General features: G+C 58.5%; 1 protein-coding gene across 2 annotated transcripts in view; it reads left to right on the forward strand.

Moving 5' to 3' along the window:
• The first annotated feature begins 68 nt into the window (after window positions 1-68).
• Window positions 69-17,948, forward strand: part of PPP1R37 (protein phosphatase 1 regulatory subunit 37) — a 36,913-nt gene continuing 19,033 nt past the window's right edge. The window contains exon 1 of one of the 2 annotated variants that reach the window (XM_025269288.3): window positions 69-667. In XM_025269288.3, coding sequence (XP_025125073.3) covers window positions 466-667 — 202 coding nt within the window. In that variant the 5' untranslated portion in view covers window positions 69-465. The remainder of the gene's footprint in view (window positions 668-17,948) is intronic. The other variant, XM_025269287.3, reaches the window with a different exon arrangement.

Genomic DNA, 17,948 nt, shown 5'->3' on the forward strand with positions numbered 1-17,948 from the left:
GTGGGGCGGGGGAGCGGCTTAGGTTCGCGCTTGCGCGCTGCTCCGGGAGACGGCGTCCGTCTCGCCCCGCCCCTCGTATTCTGCAGTTCAGGCTCTGCAGATTCACTACTCAGGTTTCTTTTTCCCGTGGCTCTTTCTGCTTTTTGGTACCCGCTTTAACAACGCACCAGACAACTCTACCTGAAAATAACTTAAATTGATTTTCTGCTTTTCCGCGTACGCGGCGGGATCACTGGCCCTTAACGAAAGTGCGGCTGCGAAGGAGCAGACGCGCACGGAGCTCGGGGGAGGCGCGCTCGAGATCCCGGCGGCGACGACTACGACGACCAGGAGAGAGGACGGAGTCGGCGCCTGAAGCAGTGGCTGAGCCCATGCCCCGGGACGGCGGGAGGGCCCGGAGAGACAAGTCCGGGGCCCGGGGCATGTCCCCAGGGCCCCCGTGAGGAGGCGGCGGCGGCGGCGGCGATGGAGATCCCGCCGCAGGAGGCGCCGCCCGGGCCGGGCGCGGACGGCGAAGCCGAGGAGGCCCCCGCCGAGGCCCCGTCTCCCGGCCCTGCATCGCCCCCGGCCGACGGGCGCCTCAAGGCTGCGGCCAAGCGCGTTACGTTCCCTTCCGACGAAGATATCGTGTCCGGAGCTGTGGAACCCAAAGACCCCTGGAGACACGGTATAGCCACCGCTGGAGCGCGGGGGCGGGCTGGTTGGGGACTTGGGAAGTCGGTGCGACGACCAGTACAGAGGTGGAGCTCAATAAGTTGCCCCTAGTAATGATTTAAGGAGACAGTCGTCAGTTTAGAGCTTGGAGGGTGTTAGGGAGTGGCTGTTGGGTTGGGAAGGTGAACATTAGCTGGTTTATGCTCCCTCTCTCCTCTCCCCAAAGGACGCTGATGGTGATCGTTTGAGGAATTCAGATGGTGAGCAATCAAAGAAAGTATAGTGGCTTGGGAAATTGATTAGGAGGGCAGCAGCCTTTGAGTTCATAGTTCCCTCAGAGAAGGATAGAACAGTCAGGGGAGGAAGAGTGGGTCAACATTGTCGCTGAAAGGGCAGTTGGAGGAGTTTGATGGGCCCATGGGGACAGAAAGAGGTTACAGTTGTCTGTCTGCAAGCCTCGGGGCTGGGGATGGTCATGTGACTCAACTTCCTTGGCTGAAAGGAGGACAAGGAGTAAACTTGGAGTCTGGCGGTAGAGGAGTCAAGTCAATCCCGGGACTGGGAAAGGGAGGCAAGGTAAACAAACTTGCCAGAAAAAGAAGCTAGTTGGTGGTCAGTTTGGGGCTGGTTGAGATAGTCCTCTCCTCCCCTACTCCACCCCCACCTCCCCCCCCCAAAAAAAAGGGAAGCAGAACATTGTCAGTCATTCAGGAGCAGAGGAACTTTGGAGCCTGGCTCTGGGAGGGCTGTCCTTCTTTTGTTCCCCCTAACCCCGTCCCGCCTTCCCCCTAGAAAGCATTGGAGTTGCTGGCGGTGGAAGGTGAGAGCGCTGGAGAAGTTTGATGGTTCGAGATGTGGTAGGGAGAGAGTGACTGCATAGGTTGTAAGTTCTCTGGAGAAGGTCGGCTCTGTGTTGGAACTGAAAGAGCAGTTGGAGGAGTGTGTTTTATCTGTAGGGCTGGCAAGGTGGAAAGTGGCTCCAGAGATGGATGGCAGGGTTGAGTCCTGGACAGGTCTGGGACTCGTGCTGGGATGGAGCCGAAGATGAGAGGGATCAGCCTGGACCTGGGTCTATAGAAGTTGGTCTGTTGGCCCTGGGGAGAGAGGTAGAAATGTTGCTAGTCTGTGGGCAGTGGAGACATGGATGGCTTTGATGTGAGGGTGGGAAACGTGGGAACTGAAAGCTGAACCCACGAGGAGCAGCCGTAAATGCCGTCTTGGCCAGTTAGTGTTTCGTTTGTTTTGTCTTTTGGCTGCACAGTGCGGAATGGGGGATCTTAGTTCCCCGACCACAGATCAAACCCTGGGCCTGGTGCTGTGGAAGCACAGTCCTAATCTCTGGACCTCCAGGAAATTCCCCAGCCAGTTATTGTTAAAGAGGCAGTGGTTAATTTCAAATTCTTGGTGTTGGGAGCCAGCCAAGTCCCTGGGCTCTCGGCCCTCAAGATAGGTTAGGTTGGAGGGCTTGGGGGACTAGGGCTGAGGAAGGGAAGAGGGAACAGGCCCCAGATATAGCATCCGGTCCAGGGAGCTCAGAGCAGGAGGGAAAGAACTGGAGAGGCAGAGCAGGATGATGGCTAGCCTGCACTCCACCTCAATCCTGAGTCCCATTTACCCAAAGCACGACCTCAGGCTGGGTTCCTAACTCCTCAGAGCCTCGATTTCCCACCTGTAAGTGGGTGAGAATAGCCACGCCACGGGGTTTCAGAGAGACTGAATAAGGTTGTATGTGGAAAGTGGTCGGCCAGATTGGGCTTTCATGAAGCTGCAGTTATGGTTGGTCATTTTAGGGGTGACGTTAGGTGCTACTGGTCATTTTAGGGGCTAGCCTGGACGAGTTGGTTCATGGAGTTGAGGGGGCATGCTTCACAAGCTTCCAGTCGGTTGGTGGGCTCGGGCCCGGGGGAAAGGAAGATGTTCCGTTTGTGGGCTGGAACGTGGTGGTGGCCGCGGCAGTTGGAGAGTCCAGGCCGGGGGTGGGGTGGGAGTAGGGGAAAGTTTCTGGCCCACAGGTTCCCAGAAGAGCAACAGCTGTGTGTTAAGCAGCTGTTGGGCTTTGGGGAAGCCATTTTTCCTCTCTGAGCCTCCTGTTTCTTTCTCTGCAAATGGAGGTGCTAATTTCTACTGTGGGGAAGTTGTGAGGATTAAATAAGATAGTCCTTGTAAGTTCCTGCCACATAAATAGCAGCTGCTGTTATCCAGGCAGATTCAGTCTGGATTTTTTTTTTTTTTTTTTTTTGGTTGGTTGGGTTTTTTTATGTCTCATGGGCAGTCGTGAAGAGGCAGTGAAGGCGGGGGTTGGGGGGCCAGAATGTTGAGCAGGAGGGTCAGTTGGTGCCTGGCTGGGAGGGGTTGAGAGGATGGTGGCTGGGAGGGACGGCGGGACTGGTCTGCACTCACTCTCCAGAAACATCAGTGGGTCTGAGGTGGAGAGGTGATGACCTGGAGAAATGGTTTGACTTTATGGGAGGGCGGGGAGAGTTGGTCTGTCTGGGCCAGGGAGAGGGGCTGAGGTCGACCTGTGAGGGAAGGAGTTGGGTGGCAGGGGAAGGAGTTCCCAGGCAGGGGAAGGCTCATTTGTGAAGTTGGTGAGTTCGGGAGATGGGATTTGGCGGGCCTGGTGGTCCTGGCCGGTGAGTCGCCCTGTGTCTGGGGAGGACAGTGGAGTTGTTGGCTGGTCTGGGACTGAGGGAGACAGAGGCTCACCAGGCTGTGGGAAGTTGGGCCAAGGGGCTTGCCCAGTTGAGAGATGGAGGGTCTCAGCTGGGGGCTTCAGGGAGGGGTTGGCAGGTCTTGGAGGAGGGGCAGGAGATTTGTTGGAGGTGGTCTGTGAGCCACAGGAAAGCAGAGAGGGTGTCATTTGAGCCGCAGCCCTCGTGGGAAGGGTGAGGGAGGGGTCACGCTGGGGCCTGCCCTGGTTACATGACCCCGAGGCCAAGGGTGAGGGAGGAATTGGCGCATCGGAATTGGAAGAGGTCATTCAGAAGCTGGTCTTCCATCGCAGAGATGGAGAAGTCGCCCCGGCCCGAGGTGCAGGAGCACCCCCGGGCTGGGAGCAAGCAGCCACTGGAGAAATTGGGCCCTAGCACCGGGTGCCCAGTCAGCAGAGCCTTGCCCTGGGAAGAGAGCTTGGCCAGGCCTGACAGCTTCCGGCTGCGGTGGATGAGGCTGGGTCTGGGGCTAGGTGGGGGCCCAGCTGGGTGGGAGCCTCTGGGGGTGTCTGCCTGAGACAGGAGCCCTGTCAGGCCCCGTCAGAGTTCACGTGTTGAGGGATTCCTGGAGGCCAGACATCTGAAAGAGGTGCCGGAGAGTCTCATGCCTACTGAGGATCAACCCAGCGCAGAGCTCAGAAGGGCCTTTCCTGGCTCCCATGTCACATGACGTCCCCGCCTGCCCCCAACTTGGGGGCCTGCTTGTCTGCCTCATTGCACTAAAGGCCGCCTGCTGTTAAGATGCACATTTGTTTCGTGCTGGTGGTCTCTCTCCCCCTCTAGAATGGGAGAGCAGACAGTCCATCCTCATTCCCACTCAGCCCCTCGAAAGACACATGGGGATCGTGGCCAAATGAGCGCCAGGGACACGTGCAGCCATGCAGAAGGGCTGAGGCCAGGCCATACCTGGGGTCCCTCTCGCTGCGGTGTGCTCCCTGCCTGGCCCCGGCTGCAGCGTGCTGTGGCTCCGGCACAGCCCCGATTCTCGCTGAGCTGGTTTGTTTCCTCATCTGTGAAATTGTGAGCCCTGTCCTGCTGACCTGACCTCCAGGATGTCTGAGTGGACGGGATGGACCTGGTGGGGCAGGGGGTTCTCTGCAGCAAGCCGGTTGCTGGTGGATGGGCTGTGAAGCTGGAGAGGAGGCCGCCTCCGTACTGCCGGGCTGGGGCCCGTGTGTGCCCCACACTCCCTGGGGGGTGGAAGTGGGCCCCCATAGAGGAGGGGCTAGCCTGCCGCAACCCCCATCCATAACAGCAGGCCTTGCTGTCCCAGCTCCTCTGAGGGTCTTGTACCAGGGACTCTTCAGACCAAACTGCGGGAGTGACCTGAGGCCCAGCTGTCTCCCTAGTCCCAGCTGACCACCATGTGGGGAGGAGACACGGGTTTGGCGAGGCAGGCGTCGGAGAGCATGTGACACTGGCCACAGTCTGGGCGGCTGTCTGCCCCCTCCCTCCAGCCCTGCCCATGACTCATTCCCTGCTCCCTGACCTCCACCCTGTGCAGTCTGTCCTGGAGTGGGGGCATGGGAGCTTTGCCTCCCGCAGGAAACTCGTCACATGGAGTGGAGGCGTCTGCAGGGTGAAGGGAGCCCAGACATGCCCAGCTCCGGCCACCCGAGCTTCAGGGCTCGGTGGGGGCGAGGGGTTGGTGGGGACAGCGGCCGTCATGTTCCTCAGTGAGGATCAGGAGGGTGGAAACACCTTCCTGTTTGTTCTCACTGAAACCCGGGCTGCAGATTGAGTCCTTGAAACTGTTTTGACAGGTGGAAAGGAACCTGTCCGTAGTGGACAGAGGCTCTCTTGCTAGTTAATGGCTCATTTTACCTGAGTGGTGAGCGGCCTGGCTGGTGAGGAGCCAGTGCCCTTGAGGGGGGTGGCTCTGGTGCTTCCCCCAGGTTTCCGGCAGGGCCACCCTCACCTCCTCCTGCCGGCATTGGCACATAGACTCTGCCGTGTGACTTTGGGCGGTCGTTCTGTCTGTCCGTAATGATATTTCTGTCTATGAAATACAGCTGACAGTCGTACCTCCTCATAGGGCGATGAGGATTAAGTGAGAGAACAGTGTCCCCGGGGAGTGCTGGGGGGCCCTGTTCTTGTCGTCGCCAGTCTTCTGCCGCCGCCTACAGCCCCTACCCTCCATGCCGCGCTGTCTCTGCTCTGCGTTTGCACTCGCCTCTCCCGCAGCGTTTCCCTCATCAAAACCCTGCGGTCTATCCATCAGGAGAGTTCCCCGACATCCCTGACAGGGACAGTCCTGTCTGTGACGAGCTGGGTGACTCTGGGCAGGCTGCCCAGCCTCTCTGAGCTGAAACTCAATCAGCCTGTCTCAGCCTACAGCTGAGAGGCCGCGAGGGTCTAGATGTGAAGCGCTGAAGTGTTAACCGCAGCCTCTCAGACACCGGCCATGACTGTGGACAAGTTCCAGCTGCCCCCGGGGCCCCGTCCCCTCTGTAGACTGGCCTGGCGCCCCAGCCCTAAGCCCCATGGGCAGCTGACTCCATGGTCGGGCCTGTGTGGGGAGCAGCTGGCCCTCCTTTCCACCTCCAGGGCTTTATTTGTGTTCGCTTCTTGTTTCCCTCTTGAAGGGTGAAGACTGTGGGTCACCCCTGTGACCTGCGTCTGGCGCCCAGGAGGGTGGGCGAGCGGCAGGGGAGTGAGGCTTTCCATCAGATCTCACGCCACCAAGGCACTGGGGAGAAAGCCTCTCGGAGGAGTTGATGGGCCTGTGCCAGGCCCCATGCCTCGGGTGCTTGGCACTCGGTCCTCCAAGGGGGCTGTCGAAAGTGTGTGCACGTGTTTCTGGGAACCAGGCGTCTCCTGTCTCTCACAGGCGTTTGGCTCCAAAAGTATTAAGAACTGTGGAGCCAGGCGCCCTGGACTGGACTGGCCGTGACGGGGGCGGCTTCTGGGAATGGAGGCCAGGAATCTGTGTTTCTAGAAAGCTCCCCAGGCGGCCAGGTTTGGCTGTCCTGCTCAGGGCCCCTGATTCAGCGCAGCTGCCCAGCACTCAGTCCCAAGGCTCAATTCCAGACCTCAGTTCAAGGGTGGCTGGGGCTGGCCTCGCAGACTTGTTTTAGAGCACACTGAAGCATCTGACTTGCAGTAACTGCAGAAACGGGATTTGGGTGGGCGGCCTTCTGCAGTGGAGCGTGGAGGGGCCCAGGCCGAGGCCCTTGCTCTCCGGGCGACCCTGGTCACCGCTCATTACTCCCACCGCTGGGCCGAGTGGGTGTCTCAGTTATGTCTCCCAGCCACCCGGGAGGCAGGTGCCGTTCTTCCTGGTTTGTAGATGAGGTACTGGGAGCATAGAGAGGCAAGGTCACTCACCGGAGGCCGTCACAAAGCCAGGCAGCGTGGCGGGGGGCCTGCGCTCTCTGCCCCTGGGTCCTGGCTGTGTGAGCTTTGGCTCACGGCTGCATCCGCTTCTGCCTGCTGCGTGGTTTCTTCATCTTGAACCCATAACCCTTTGTAAGATGGAGATGACCGTTCCAGCCTCCCCAGGCAGCTCAGGGATGAGAAGCAGCCTGAGTGAAGGAATCGGCTGGGTGGCACTCAAGAGGGGATCTCTGTGGTTCTTGGGCAGCTCAAGCGTCCTGGGAGGTCCTCGCTGCTCCTCTGTCCTCAGCCTTGGCCAGAATTCCTCCTGTGCTCCCCAGCGTCCGGATGTGGTGCATGCTCAGTCCCTTCCAGCTGAAGGCGAGAGCAGCCTCTCATTTAGTGAATGCCGATGTTAAGGGTCGGGGGCGAAGGCAGGCCCTGCCTCCGTGGAGGTCACGGTTGATTAAGGGAGCTGCATGGTAAATAGTTCTAATCAAATCAGGGTGCCCAGGACCCTGACTGGGAAGAGCTGATGGGCAAGGCACAGGTGGCTTCTTAGAGGAAGGGGCCGTCTCAGGCCTAAAGAAATCACTGGAGTGAGCCAGGTGTGGAGCAGTTGGAAGAAGTGCAGAGGGTTGGAGGTGGAGCCAGTGAGGCCCATCCGAGGAGGAGAAAAAAGCCAGTCTTCCTGGAGTCAGAAGTCTGGAGGTGGAGGCAAGAGGGTCAGAGGCCAGACTGGAGAAGGCAGGGAGGGACCACCCACCCAGGTGGGGCCTTGTGGGCTCTGTTAGCCTGAGGGTGGCAGGGAGCCAGCAGAAGGCTTTAAGAAGGGGCCTGCCCCCTGTTTTCAGCAGAACCTTCTGGAAGTGTGGCCTGCAGAGGCTGAGACCAAGGCTGGGGCAGCAGGCCTGAGACTCTCGGCCTCGTGAAGCCCTGTGGTGGCTAGGCGCTTGCATTTGTTTGATTTTATCACCAGATTTATCTGAACCTCTCCCTCCCCAGAAGGTTTTGCACTGTGGTGTTCTCCCCGTGGGTCTCTGAGCTCCACCGCCCCCCAACCGTAGTTCGTGCCCCCTGCCCTGGGATGGGGTGGTGGGTGGGGGCGTCGTGCACTTGGGTGCTTTCACGGCCTCCCCCGTACCACCTCAGCAACTGGCTTTACCTGTAAAGTCCCCCAGGTCCCACACTTCCGAGATCCAGAGAGCTGTAAAAACTGAGGTCTAACATAATAGAGGAGGCATCCTGTGGTGATTTTCTAAGATCAGGAAATTCTGAACTCTAGAATATTGGCCCAGCAGGTTCCAGAAGGAGACCATGGAGCCCCCAGTGGGCCCCTTTCCTGTTTCTATGAAGCTGTAGTAACACAAGGCAGCCCAGGCCCCAGGCTTCGGGGCACTCTGGTGCCAGTCCACCTCTGCCCTCTGTCCAGAGGCGGTCGCCTGGCTTTTCTGCCTCAGTACCCCCTCTTGTGTGGGGATTGAGAAACTTGGGAGGCGACTGGACTGGTAACTAGCTGTTGCAAGCAGTCAGGGCTTGTTAGAGCTGAACGGGGCCGTGTCCTGGTGAGCCTGCCCCGGCTCCCTCTGGGAGCAGAGTGACCAGCCCGAGACCCTGGGCCGATTGTGAGTTCCACCGCGTGAACGCAGGCACGTCCCGAAACCTCTCTGTGTCACAGTGTGCTCGTCCGTGGAGCCGTTCTGGCAGAAGAGGAGTCTGTTTCGAAGCCTCCTGACTCTTGGTGGGGACCCAGGCCCAGCCTTCTGAGCCAGCAGCACCCCGTAGCCCCCACAGACCTGGTGAGAATGCCGGGTCTTTGACCTCACTGCTCCCGGGCCACCCTCATCACTCCCGCCCTGAGCTGGGCCGTGCTCGTGTTAGGGCAGCTCCCTCTTGGGGGTGCTTTCTGGCTGGGCTGGAGCTGCAACAGGGGGTGGGGGTCTGGTGCTTCAGTTAGGGTGGGACAGGCAGAAGGGGTCCTCTTTCCCGGAAGGCAGTTCCAAGGCCAGGTGCCCCCAGGAAGGACCGATGTCCATCGTGCTTTGCTTATGTTCTCTCCACGAGGGCAGAGCCCGGCTTGGTCTAGCTTTCCTGAGTGTCCCCAGAGCTGCTCGGCAGCCCTCCCCTTGGCGGGTCGTGGTGGGTGCAGGTGCCCAGTGGGCACTCTATATAAAGTTATTCTCACCCTCTTCCTTATTCTCTGCAGCAGCTCTAGAGCCTTTGCCTCAAGGTGGGGGTGGTGGTTTGAAAGTGTCTGCTGACAGCCGCTCGGCTCATGTGACTTGCCTGACGCCCTCTCCCTTTCCTGCAGAAGCCTGGGGTGGGAGCCCTGTGGTCTGATGCTGCGGAGGCCCTGTCGGATCCCACCCGGTTGGGTGGGTGGGAACCCGCTGGGGTCAGACTCGTGAGCCACTTTCACGCCCACCCCTCCGTCTCCCCATAGCCGTAGCCTCCTGCCAGCTGCCATCAGCCGTGTGGTGGGGGAGCTGCTGGTATTTCTTGCGGCCCTCCCCTTTGTGCGAAGCCAGCACCTTCACAGCTGAACCCCCTGGGTTCCTCAGAGCCCTGGGGCGGGTGGGGGGAGGCAGGGCGGGCCTGCTGGGAGATGGAAGCCCCCGGTCCCTGCCAGGGAAGAAAGGGACCCTGCGGAGGGTCAGGCTTTGGGATGGCCATGATGGTGACGACCATGGTGGGGTGATCTAAGCTCTTCGTGTGCGTTAACTCATTCAACCTTCACAGCAGCCAGAAGGGGAAAGCTGAGGCTCACGTGTGCCAAGGCCACACAGACAGTGAAGGGAGGAGCCGTGTTCGAACCAGAGGGAACAGGGCTCACCCTCTGCTCTGTTCCCCAGAAGCCTCCCAGGCATGGCTCCTTCCTCACCACAGGACAGAGGCTGCGCCCCTGAGCCTGTGGGGAGCCCTTCCCAAGCCGGTGTCCATCCCCATCTGCCCACCACCCCCCGGCCCCCCCAGTCTAATCCACAGACCTCGGTTCCCTCTCCCTACCTCCCCGCACTGGCACACACTACGTCTCCAGACAGCGCTGCTCTGCTCTCCTGGGTTCCTGTGGCACCTCCTCACGCTGCTGTTACTTGTTTGGGTCCATCTCCCCCCACTGGACCCAGGAACACCGCGAGAGACCACATCTGTTCCCTCTGGCTCCACGTGAGCACCCCCAGGCCCCACGGGGACTCGGAGCTCAGTAGGCCTGCTGACGAGCGCCCCAGGTCGGGAGCCTCGGGCCCCTAACCCAGGACTGGGCCTCAGAATAGCTGAGGGCCTGAAAGGAAGCAGGGGCCAAGGAAGATGTTCAAGGGGTCACTTGGATCGTTTGTCCACGCTGCCATCCGTCCGTCTATCCGTTCGTTCATCCCTTGCCACCGCCTCTCCCCACTGTGCACCAGGTGACGGAGTTCTGACTGCTCTCCCTGCTCACGTCCTCTCTCCATTCCCGAGGAAGCGAGCCCTGTTTCTTCACATCAGGCTTATGGCCCCTTCCCCCCACTGCCTTTCACACCCGACGCAGGAGCCCTAAAACAGCTTGCGAGGCCGGCCCCTGCTGCCTTCACTGACCATGGCTGGGCCCCCCCTTGCCTGTGTGCTCTCTGGGCTCAAGTGCGGTGGCTTCTTCTCAGTTCCAGCCTGCTGGGCGCTCCCCTTATCCTGTCCTGGAATGCCTGCCTTGCTCTCACGGCTCTAGCTTGTCCTCAGGTACCAGCAAACCCTTCTTTCCTGGCCCTCTCTCTTGGTTCCCCCAGAAGGTCAGCAATCTGGTTATCTGTGGGCCGGAAGGTACTCTTGCACCCTTGACCATGAGCATCATGAGGGCGGGGGTGGCTTTGGCTGGGTGCTCCTGTATCCCCTGGTGCTCCTGTATCCCCTGGTGCTCCCAGCATGTGGCACTGAGAGAAGGAAGGGCAGGTGGTGCTAGGCCTCAGGGACGAGGCGGGCCCCGCCCTCTCGCAGCCCAGGACAGGACTGGAGGAGGGCCCGGAGTCTGCCGCGGGTGTCCCCCGCCAGATCCGCAGAGCCGCGGGAGTGCGGGTTGGCCGAGCGGCTCAAGTGGCAGGCCCGTCATGGCTGTGGGCTTGCTGTGGGTCCTCGGCCACGGCACTGCCTTTTGATGCAGCAAGGGGGTGTTGAGGTCCCTTCCCACCGCGTGTGTTTCCCTGTCTCTGTCCACGGGTCACCCCCACCACTTAGGGAATGGAGTGCCAGGACCTCCTGGGCCGGTGGGCGGGGCAGGAGAGCTCAGGTTGTGGTGACTGGTCTGCCTCTCTGCCTTTGTGGCAGGTGGCCTGATTCCCTGCCTGCCAGTGACAAGGCGTGTCCCGGGATGGGGTGGAAGCTGTCAGGGGTCCAGCCCCCCACCCCTCCCAGCTCAGGCCTCCAGCTCACCCCTTGTCCAGTGACCCCCTTCTCTCCTTGGGGTATTGGCGTCCTGACTTTAATCACAGTGACTAGAAAGAGCTGTGTTCCCTGGAATGGGGGTTGGGGGTCCTCTGCCCCCCGGGCCTGGGCTCAGCCCTCGGGGTCTGTGGCGTGGAGCTTCTCTGGGCTCCCCTGCTGTACCGCTGTCTCCCCGCTGCACTGCGAGCCCCAGGAGGGCGGGGCTGGGCTGTCCTGGTCACTGCTGTGTCCAGCAGCACAGAGCCTGCGCTTGGCGAGTGTTGTTCCATTAGCATGGAGTTGGGGGGTTGGTGTGGGCAGAGCCCAGAGATAGAGCTCCCCGTGGAGCCCTGCTCAGAGCCCGCATGTCTGACAGCAGTCTGACCCTGGCTGGTCCTGAGCAGACACCCCAGGCCCGTGAGTTCGGGGGGCGGGGGAGGGCAGGGCCATCTGACTTGCTGGGCGGCCGCCAGCTGTTGGGTCCAAATGCCTGTGCTCACTGACCATGCAGCCGTGAGGATCCCAGCTGGCGCAGGCTCCGCCCCTGTTTCCCGCGTCCGGATTATCCTGGGTGGGGGCTTATCGTCCTGGTTTTACACGTGAGGCAGCAGGCCAGGTGGGGTGGCCTGGCACCCAGGATGGCTCCTGCTGCTGCTCAGCCACCTCTGTTGCTTTGAGGGGCAGAGTGACATGTCCTCGAGGAGGGCAGCTGAGAGACCTGCCTTGTTGTGCCCCTGGGTTCCCCGCCTGATGTTATTATGAAAAGAGAGGGTTTGGGCTCTGGGGCACTGGAGATGCCATCTGCAGCCCATGGGGCAGCTGAGCAAGACCTGCCCGAGGCTCAGCTTTCTCCTCATCCCCTTAGTGAGGGTCGGTGAGGGGAGCTGGGAAGCTCAGGATGGTTGTTACTAAGGTAGAGACCCCTTACTTTGATTCTTTTCTGACTTTACAAATAAGATATGTTCACTGTAAAAAAAAAAAAAAGATTTGGAAAGTCGAAAGAAAAAAATGAAAATCACTTCTTAAGCTTACCATCTGGAATTTTTTTACAAAGCTCCACTGAGATGTAATTCACGTGCATTTCACGCATGTGAAGCCTACAGTTCAGTTTTTCCCAGAATGGTGCGTTTGTCATCACAGTCCATTTTTAGAACGTTTCATTGCCCGACCTCCTCTCCCCGCCCCAAGAAACCCTGAACCCCTTAGCAGGGAATCCCAGCACCCCTCCCGCACCCCCTCGGGCCGCTGCTGATCCGCTTTCTGTCTTGGTGGCTTCTGAACGTCCCCTGGAAGTGGAATCGTGCCACCCATGGCCTCCTGTGTCTGCCTCCTCTCGCCGAGCACAGTATACACAGGGTTCACCCACGTCGTGACTGTGCCCGCGCTTCATTCCTTGTTATCACCGAGTCACATTCCAGCATGTGGATGGTTTGTCTCTTCATCCATTGATGTGCATTTGAGTTACTTCCACGTTTTGGCCTTGATGAATAGTGCTGCTGTGGATGTTCACATTCAGGTTTTTGTGCCGACCCAGGCTTTCATTTTTCTATGAGATTTCTGCGAGATTGCTCGCTCATCTGGCGACTCTAACCCTCTGAGCAACTGCCAGACCATTTTCCCAGGCGGCTGCCCCACTTAGCACTCTCCTGCACCGGGCGAGGCTTCTGCTCCCTCGCACCACATCCTCCCTTCCTTGTCCGGCCCTTAGATCCCAGCCACCCCAGCGGGCGCTGGGCATCACATTCTGGTTTTGATCTGATCTGCGTTTCCCTGACGGCTGATGGTGTTGAGCATCTTTTCATATGCCTCTCAGCACTTGTATGTCTTCTTGGGAGGCATGTCTATTCAGATCCTTGGCCCGTTTTAAAATGGGATCATTTGTCTTCTGGTTGGGCTGTAAGAGTTCTGTATATATTCTGGATGCAAGACTCTTTATCAGAAACGACGCGCACCACCTGGAATGTCGTCAGCGTGAAATGCCAGAGCACTTCCTTCCCTTCCCTTCAATGGCTAAGTTACAGTGCCACAAACACGTAAAAATAAAACTGGGCGGAGCCTGGGTATACACTTGAATGTTCTGCATTTTCACTTCATTTTTCCTTTTTTATTTTTTTAACAAAGCATGATTAAAATCCACTGTCAGGCTGTTGTAATTTGTTCCAGCCATTCCGCGTTGCTGAGCATTTAGGCCCTTTCCAGTGTTCAGCTGCATGAATAATGCAGCGACGTTCAGCCTTGTCCATAAATTTTTCTGTTGTCACGGGGAGCTTTCTCAGAAGAAATTCTTAGAAGGTGGTTTTACCAGGTCAGAGGGTAGGAACCTTTGAAGTCTCATATACAGTCTGTGCTCACAAAGGTCTGGAAGCCTCGAGGGACAGCACTTGGTTGTATCTCTTGATTTTTTTTTTTTTTTTTTAAGGAATGAATGAATAATACTTGCATTTGGGTGTCTTGGTGCCCAGATGGTGTTTTGTTTTAATGAGCCTTCTTGAACTACTAGTTAACTTGTTTCTTGTTACCGCGTTAGTTGCTTCTTTGTGCGCTGGGCCCGTTTTTGTTTTGGGACATTTTGTAAGCCCTGTGTCTCTATTTTAGATATCCACTCTTGGGCATTACATCGTGTGCAGATATATTTTTCCTCATTTATCATTGGCCTTGCTGGAAAGCTGGAGATGGGGGAGCCTCCTTAAAAAGAATCCCTGTTGCCTTTGCTCTTTTGCTGGCTTTCTGCAGCAGAGAGGGCGGGGTGGGTGGGGGGTGGTGGCCCTGGCCCCGGCCCTGGTGGCACTGCGGGGGGAGGGGGGTCGTGTTAGTGGCGGCCAGGCCTGGGCAGAGGGGATAGCAGGTTCCCAAGAGGTTCTCCTGGAAACACACCTACAGCCACTGTTCGCTGAGCACCAGGCCGAACCACCCGGCGAAGCTGGTGGGGCCCCTAGTTGGTGACCTGGCGCCATCCGTCACTTGCTGAGGTCACGGCCCTGTGTGGAACGTGACTGAAGCCCCGTCCCTTGGCACATCCAGTCTGCCTCACCCCCAGGAATCTAGACCCCCCCACTCCTCCAGTGCCTACATGCTGGGCCTCTGTGCTGGCTCTCCCTCTGCCTGAGAGGCTCTCCCCAGCTTCCATGGGGTTACCATTTGTCTGCTGACACACACTCCCTGTCTTGTGTCTGCCTTTTCCATCGGAAGGGACTTGGGAGGGGATGGTCCAAGGCTGCGTTCACTTCGAACTGCACCTGGCCCCGAAACTTGAGAGGCACTCAAGAAACATTTGAGGGAATGAATGAATTTCTGCCTCGTAACTCGTCTTTTAGGTCTCAGCCTAAATGTTCCTCCCTCTACAGGCCTTTCCCGGTTACTCCCTCCAGTCTAAGTGATCATCACCTGTGTTTTCCTCTGAGTGCTTTCTTGGCTTATAATTTGTCACTTATATTTGTGTGATTGTTTGTCTGCCTTCCTAGCAGTCACTCCCCGAGGGCAGGGATCCGGATCTGTTTTGTGCTCTGTTGTCTGCCCAGCCCAGGTTGTTTGATAAAGAATGAATGAACATGTCCTTTAGCACCCAGACACACCTCGTGAGGCCACGTGGCCTGGCGGTGCTTACCTTTCATAGGGGAGGAGAGTCAGGTCGGGCAGCAAGAAGTTCCAGGCACTCAGTGTCCATCCCTGGAGCCTTCATCGCACCAGTAAACAGCTCACAGTTATTGGATTTTAAAATTCCAAACTAAAGTCCCTATTGAGTCCAGCTGGCCATCTGGTGCCCCAACCAGAAGCCTGAGGCAGGCAGCCTGAAATAGCCGGCCTGGTTGTCCCCTGGTGGCCCTCAGCTTTCTCAGAGGTCCCCTTCCCTGAGCTGGGCCTGTTGCCTATGGGAGCAATGGGAAGCAGGGAGCCACTGAGTGATTTGCAGACCTTTCTCAGGCACCGCAGTGCCGGCAGCCCTGTGTTGGGTCCCTTGCCTGTTTACCTCACTTGACCCTGACAGTGACTTTCAGTTCCCCAGAGGCTCCTCAGTCCTCTGTCCTCTGAGCCTTTCCACGTGCTGTTCCCTTTGCTGCAACACACTTCTCCCTCCCTCTACTTTTTTTGGCTGCAGAGAATAGCTTATGGGATCTTAGTTCCCCGACCAGACCAGCCCAGGGATTGAACTTGTGCCCCCTGCAGTGGGAGCATGGCGTTCTAACCCCTGGACCACCAGGGGATTCCCTCCTTCCCTCTGCTTTTAAAATTATTGTTATTAAGTTCTCTTCACGGCATTTAAACTATGCATGTACCATACACGTAAGTTAAAGTGTAGTATAATAAAGACCCATGAGCCTACCTCCCAATTTAGGGCTGAGAACATTACCATTAACTCAGCTCTGTCTGGGTGGGAGGGTGGATGGAGCCCAGAGACCCATGACTGCTACCCTGCAGGATGTGATTGTCATGCCTCTTTTATTAAAAAAAAAAAAAAAAAAGTTTTATCACCTGTGCGTGTATGATGAAAAAATACAGTTTGGTTTTGCTTGTTTCTGGGTGTTATGAGAATGACGGTGTGTCGTGAGTGGAGACCTGGGGCTCTCCTTTCCCCTCAGCGTACCATTTCTCACTTCCATCCATGGAGATGCTCCCGAGCCTTCCATCACATGGCTCTGCCTTAGATTATCCTCGATGGACACTTGAGCTGTTTCTGGCTTTCGGTCTGACACACTGGCGTAGCCGTGAGCTTTGTGTACACATCACCTGGGGTGTGAGCAAGAAGTTCTCCAGGGTACAGACCTCGGAGTGGAATTGCTGGTTGCAGTTGGAGCTGTGCAGTGGTACATGATCACACCCAGCCCTCTCAAGTGGCTCTTCCCTCCCTTACCTGGCGAACTCCTACTCAGACCCGCCCTGGGTCTCCTCACCGCCACCCCCGCTTTCTTTTCTTCAGGTGATGGAGCACCTGCCGTGGACCAGGCGCAGTTATGTTAAATTCCAGGATGAGATGGTGAATGAGACTCACAGCCCCTGTGCTCACATGACCAGTGTGGTTAGGTAGCCCCTCCTCCAGGAAGCCCTCCCTGATCCCCGGATCAGGTTAGGTGCACTCCTGGGCCCTCCTGCCTTAGTCCTGCCCCCTCAGGGTCATCACTGTCTGGGAACTGCGCTGTCTCCCCTGTGGAGGCAGGAATCAGAGGTGTTTTGAATGCTGTGTCCCCAGCATCACCCTCCAGGGGTGGAGCACAGAGCAGGTGTTGAGTGAAGGATCCATTGAATTGCTGCTGAGACACTGACCTTTGAGGCAGGTGGGATTAAAGGGAGAAACGGAGTCCAGTATCCAGGACTCGGAGTTAAACTCGGGCCCCTGGCAGAAGGAGGGACTGTGGCCTCTGCCCTGGGCAGCTGAGAGGAGCTGCCACCTGGCTCTTGCCTCCTCGGCCAGTGGGTGGGCTGGGCAGGGGTGCTTCGCTGCGGAGTGGGAGTTAAGAGTTGGCACGCGTGTTCCTTTGAAGAGGGCAGGACTGGGAGGCTGTGGCGAGCCTCACAGATGTGGACGAGGCAGGCGCCAGGCATCCCGGAAGAGTGGTGGGGGCTGTGCAGGGCCGCCGATCAGTAACCGCGAGGGTGGCGGTGGCTGGTGTTGGCAGAGCGCCCGCCCGGTGCAGGGCGCAGCACTGACACCATCCGTGCTCCAGCCGGCCCTGTCCACACCTGTCCCTCGGGGTAGGTGGATCGTTGTTGCCCCATTTCACAGACGTGGGGGGACGGTGAGATGCAGAGGGGGGAGTCCGGCTCGTCTGGCCCGCTGGGAGTGGAGCAGCGTCTCCCCCCTGCAGGCGGGGGACTGGCGCAGAGCTGCGTGGCCGACCTGGGCTCCCCGTCCCACCACCCTGTGGGTCCTCCTCCATCCCCAAGCCTTCACTCCTGTGCCCTCAGGTGCCCAGCCCTGGGTAAATATTTGTCTTCTGGCAGGCAGGAGTGGTGCGACCAGTATTTCTGAGCCAGGTGGCGGGGGACAGGTGTACGCAGCTGGCCTGCAGGCAGAGCCGAGGAGCCTCCGGGCAGCGCCGATCCTTTGTTTGCCCAGGGCTCCGCTCGCTCTCCAGGTGTCAGCTCAGGGCCTCGCTGATGGCCGGCCGGCCGGTCGACCAGCACCAGCCTCCCGCCAAATGTGTCCCCCAAGTGATCTCAGTTACTGCTGCTAGAAGTCTGCGAGCTGTCTCCTGGGGTGTATGTGTGTGTGTGTGTGTGTGTGAGAGAGAGAGAGAGAGAGCGCGCGCGAGTGATTGGCTGTGTTTTCCAGGAGAGGAAACTCGACCAGAAAGAGACCAGGGCCTTGTCCTGCGGCGCCTGGGGTCTGGTGGGAAACCATTGGGGTCGCGTGAGGTAAATGAAGGCGCTCACGGGAAGGACACAGAGGCCTCTGTGCGCTCCCGCGGGGCTGGGGGTTGGAGCCTATGGGAAGAGCACGCCCCGGCTCTCCGGGCCACAGCGCTGCCGACTCGTTCCTGTCTCCGGTCACTGGCCATCCTGGTGGTCATGCAGGCTGAGCAGAAATCCCACATCCTTCCTGTCAAGTGGGGCCTGGGAGGGCCAGGCTCAGCCTCGTGGGGCTTGGGGACAGCTCAGAGAAGGGGACCTGGTCTCCTCAGACGCTGAAAACAGACACTGCCAGATGCACCGTCTGCCTCCAGAGGCCATGCCTTCCACACCGGCCTGCGTGGTTCTGGGTCAAGAAGGTGGATTCACATCACAAGGCAGAGAGCCACCAGTCACACGTACACACGTGCGCCTGCACATACACTCCAGGAGACAGCTCGCAGTGTCTCACACACACACACACACACACACACACACACGCCCCAGGAGACAGCTCTCAGTGTCTCACACACACACACACACACACACACACAC

This window comes from Bubalus bubalis, chromosome 18 (genome assembly GCF_019923935.1).
Source record: "Bubalus bubalis isolate 160015118507 breed Murrah chromosome 18, NDDB_SH_1, whole genome shotgun sequence".
Lineage (NCBI taxonomy): Eukaryota > Metazoa > Chordata > Mammalia > Artiodactyla > Bovidae > Bubalus > Bubalus bubalis.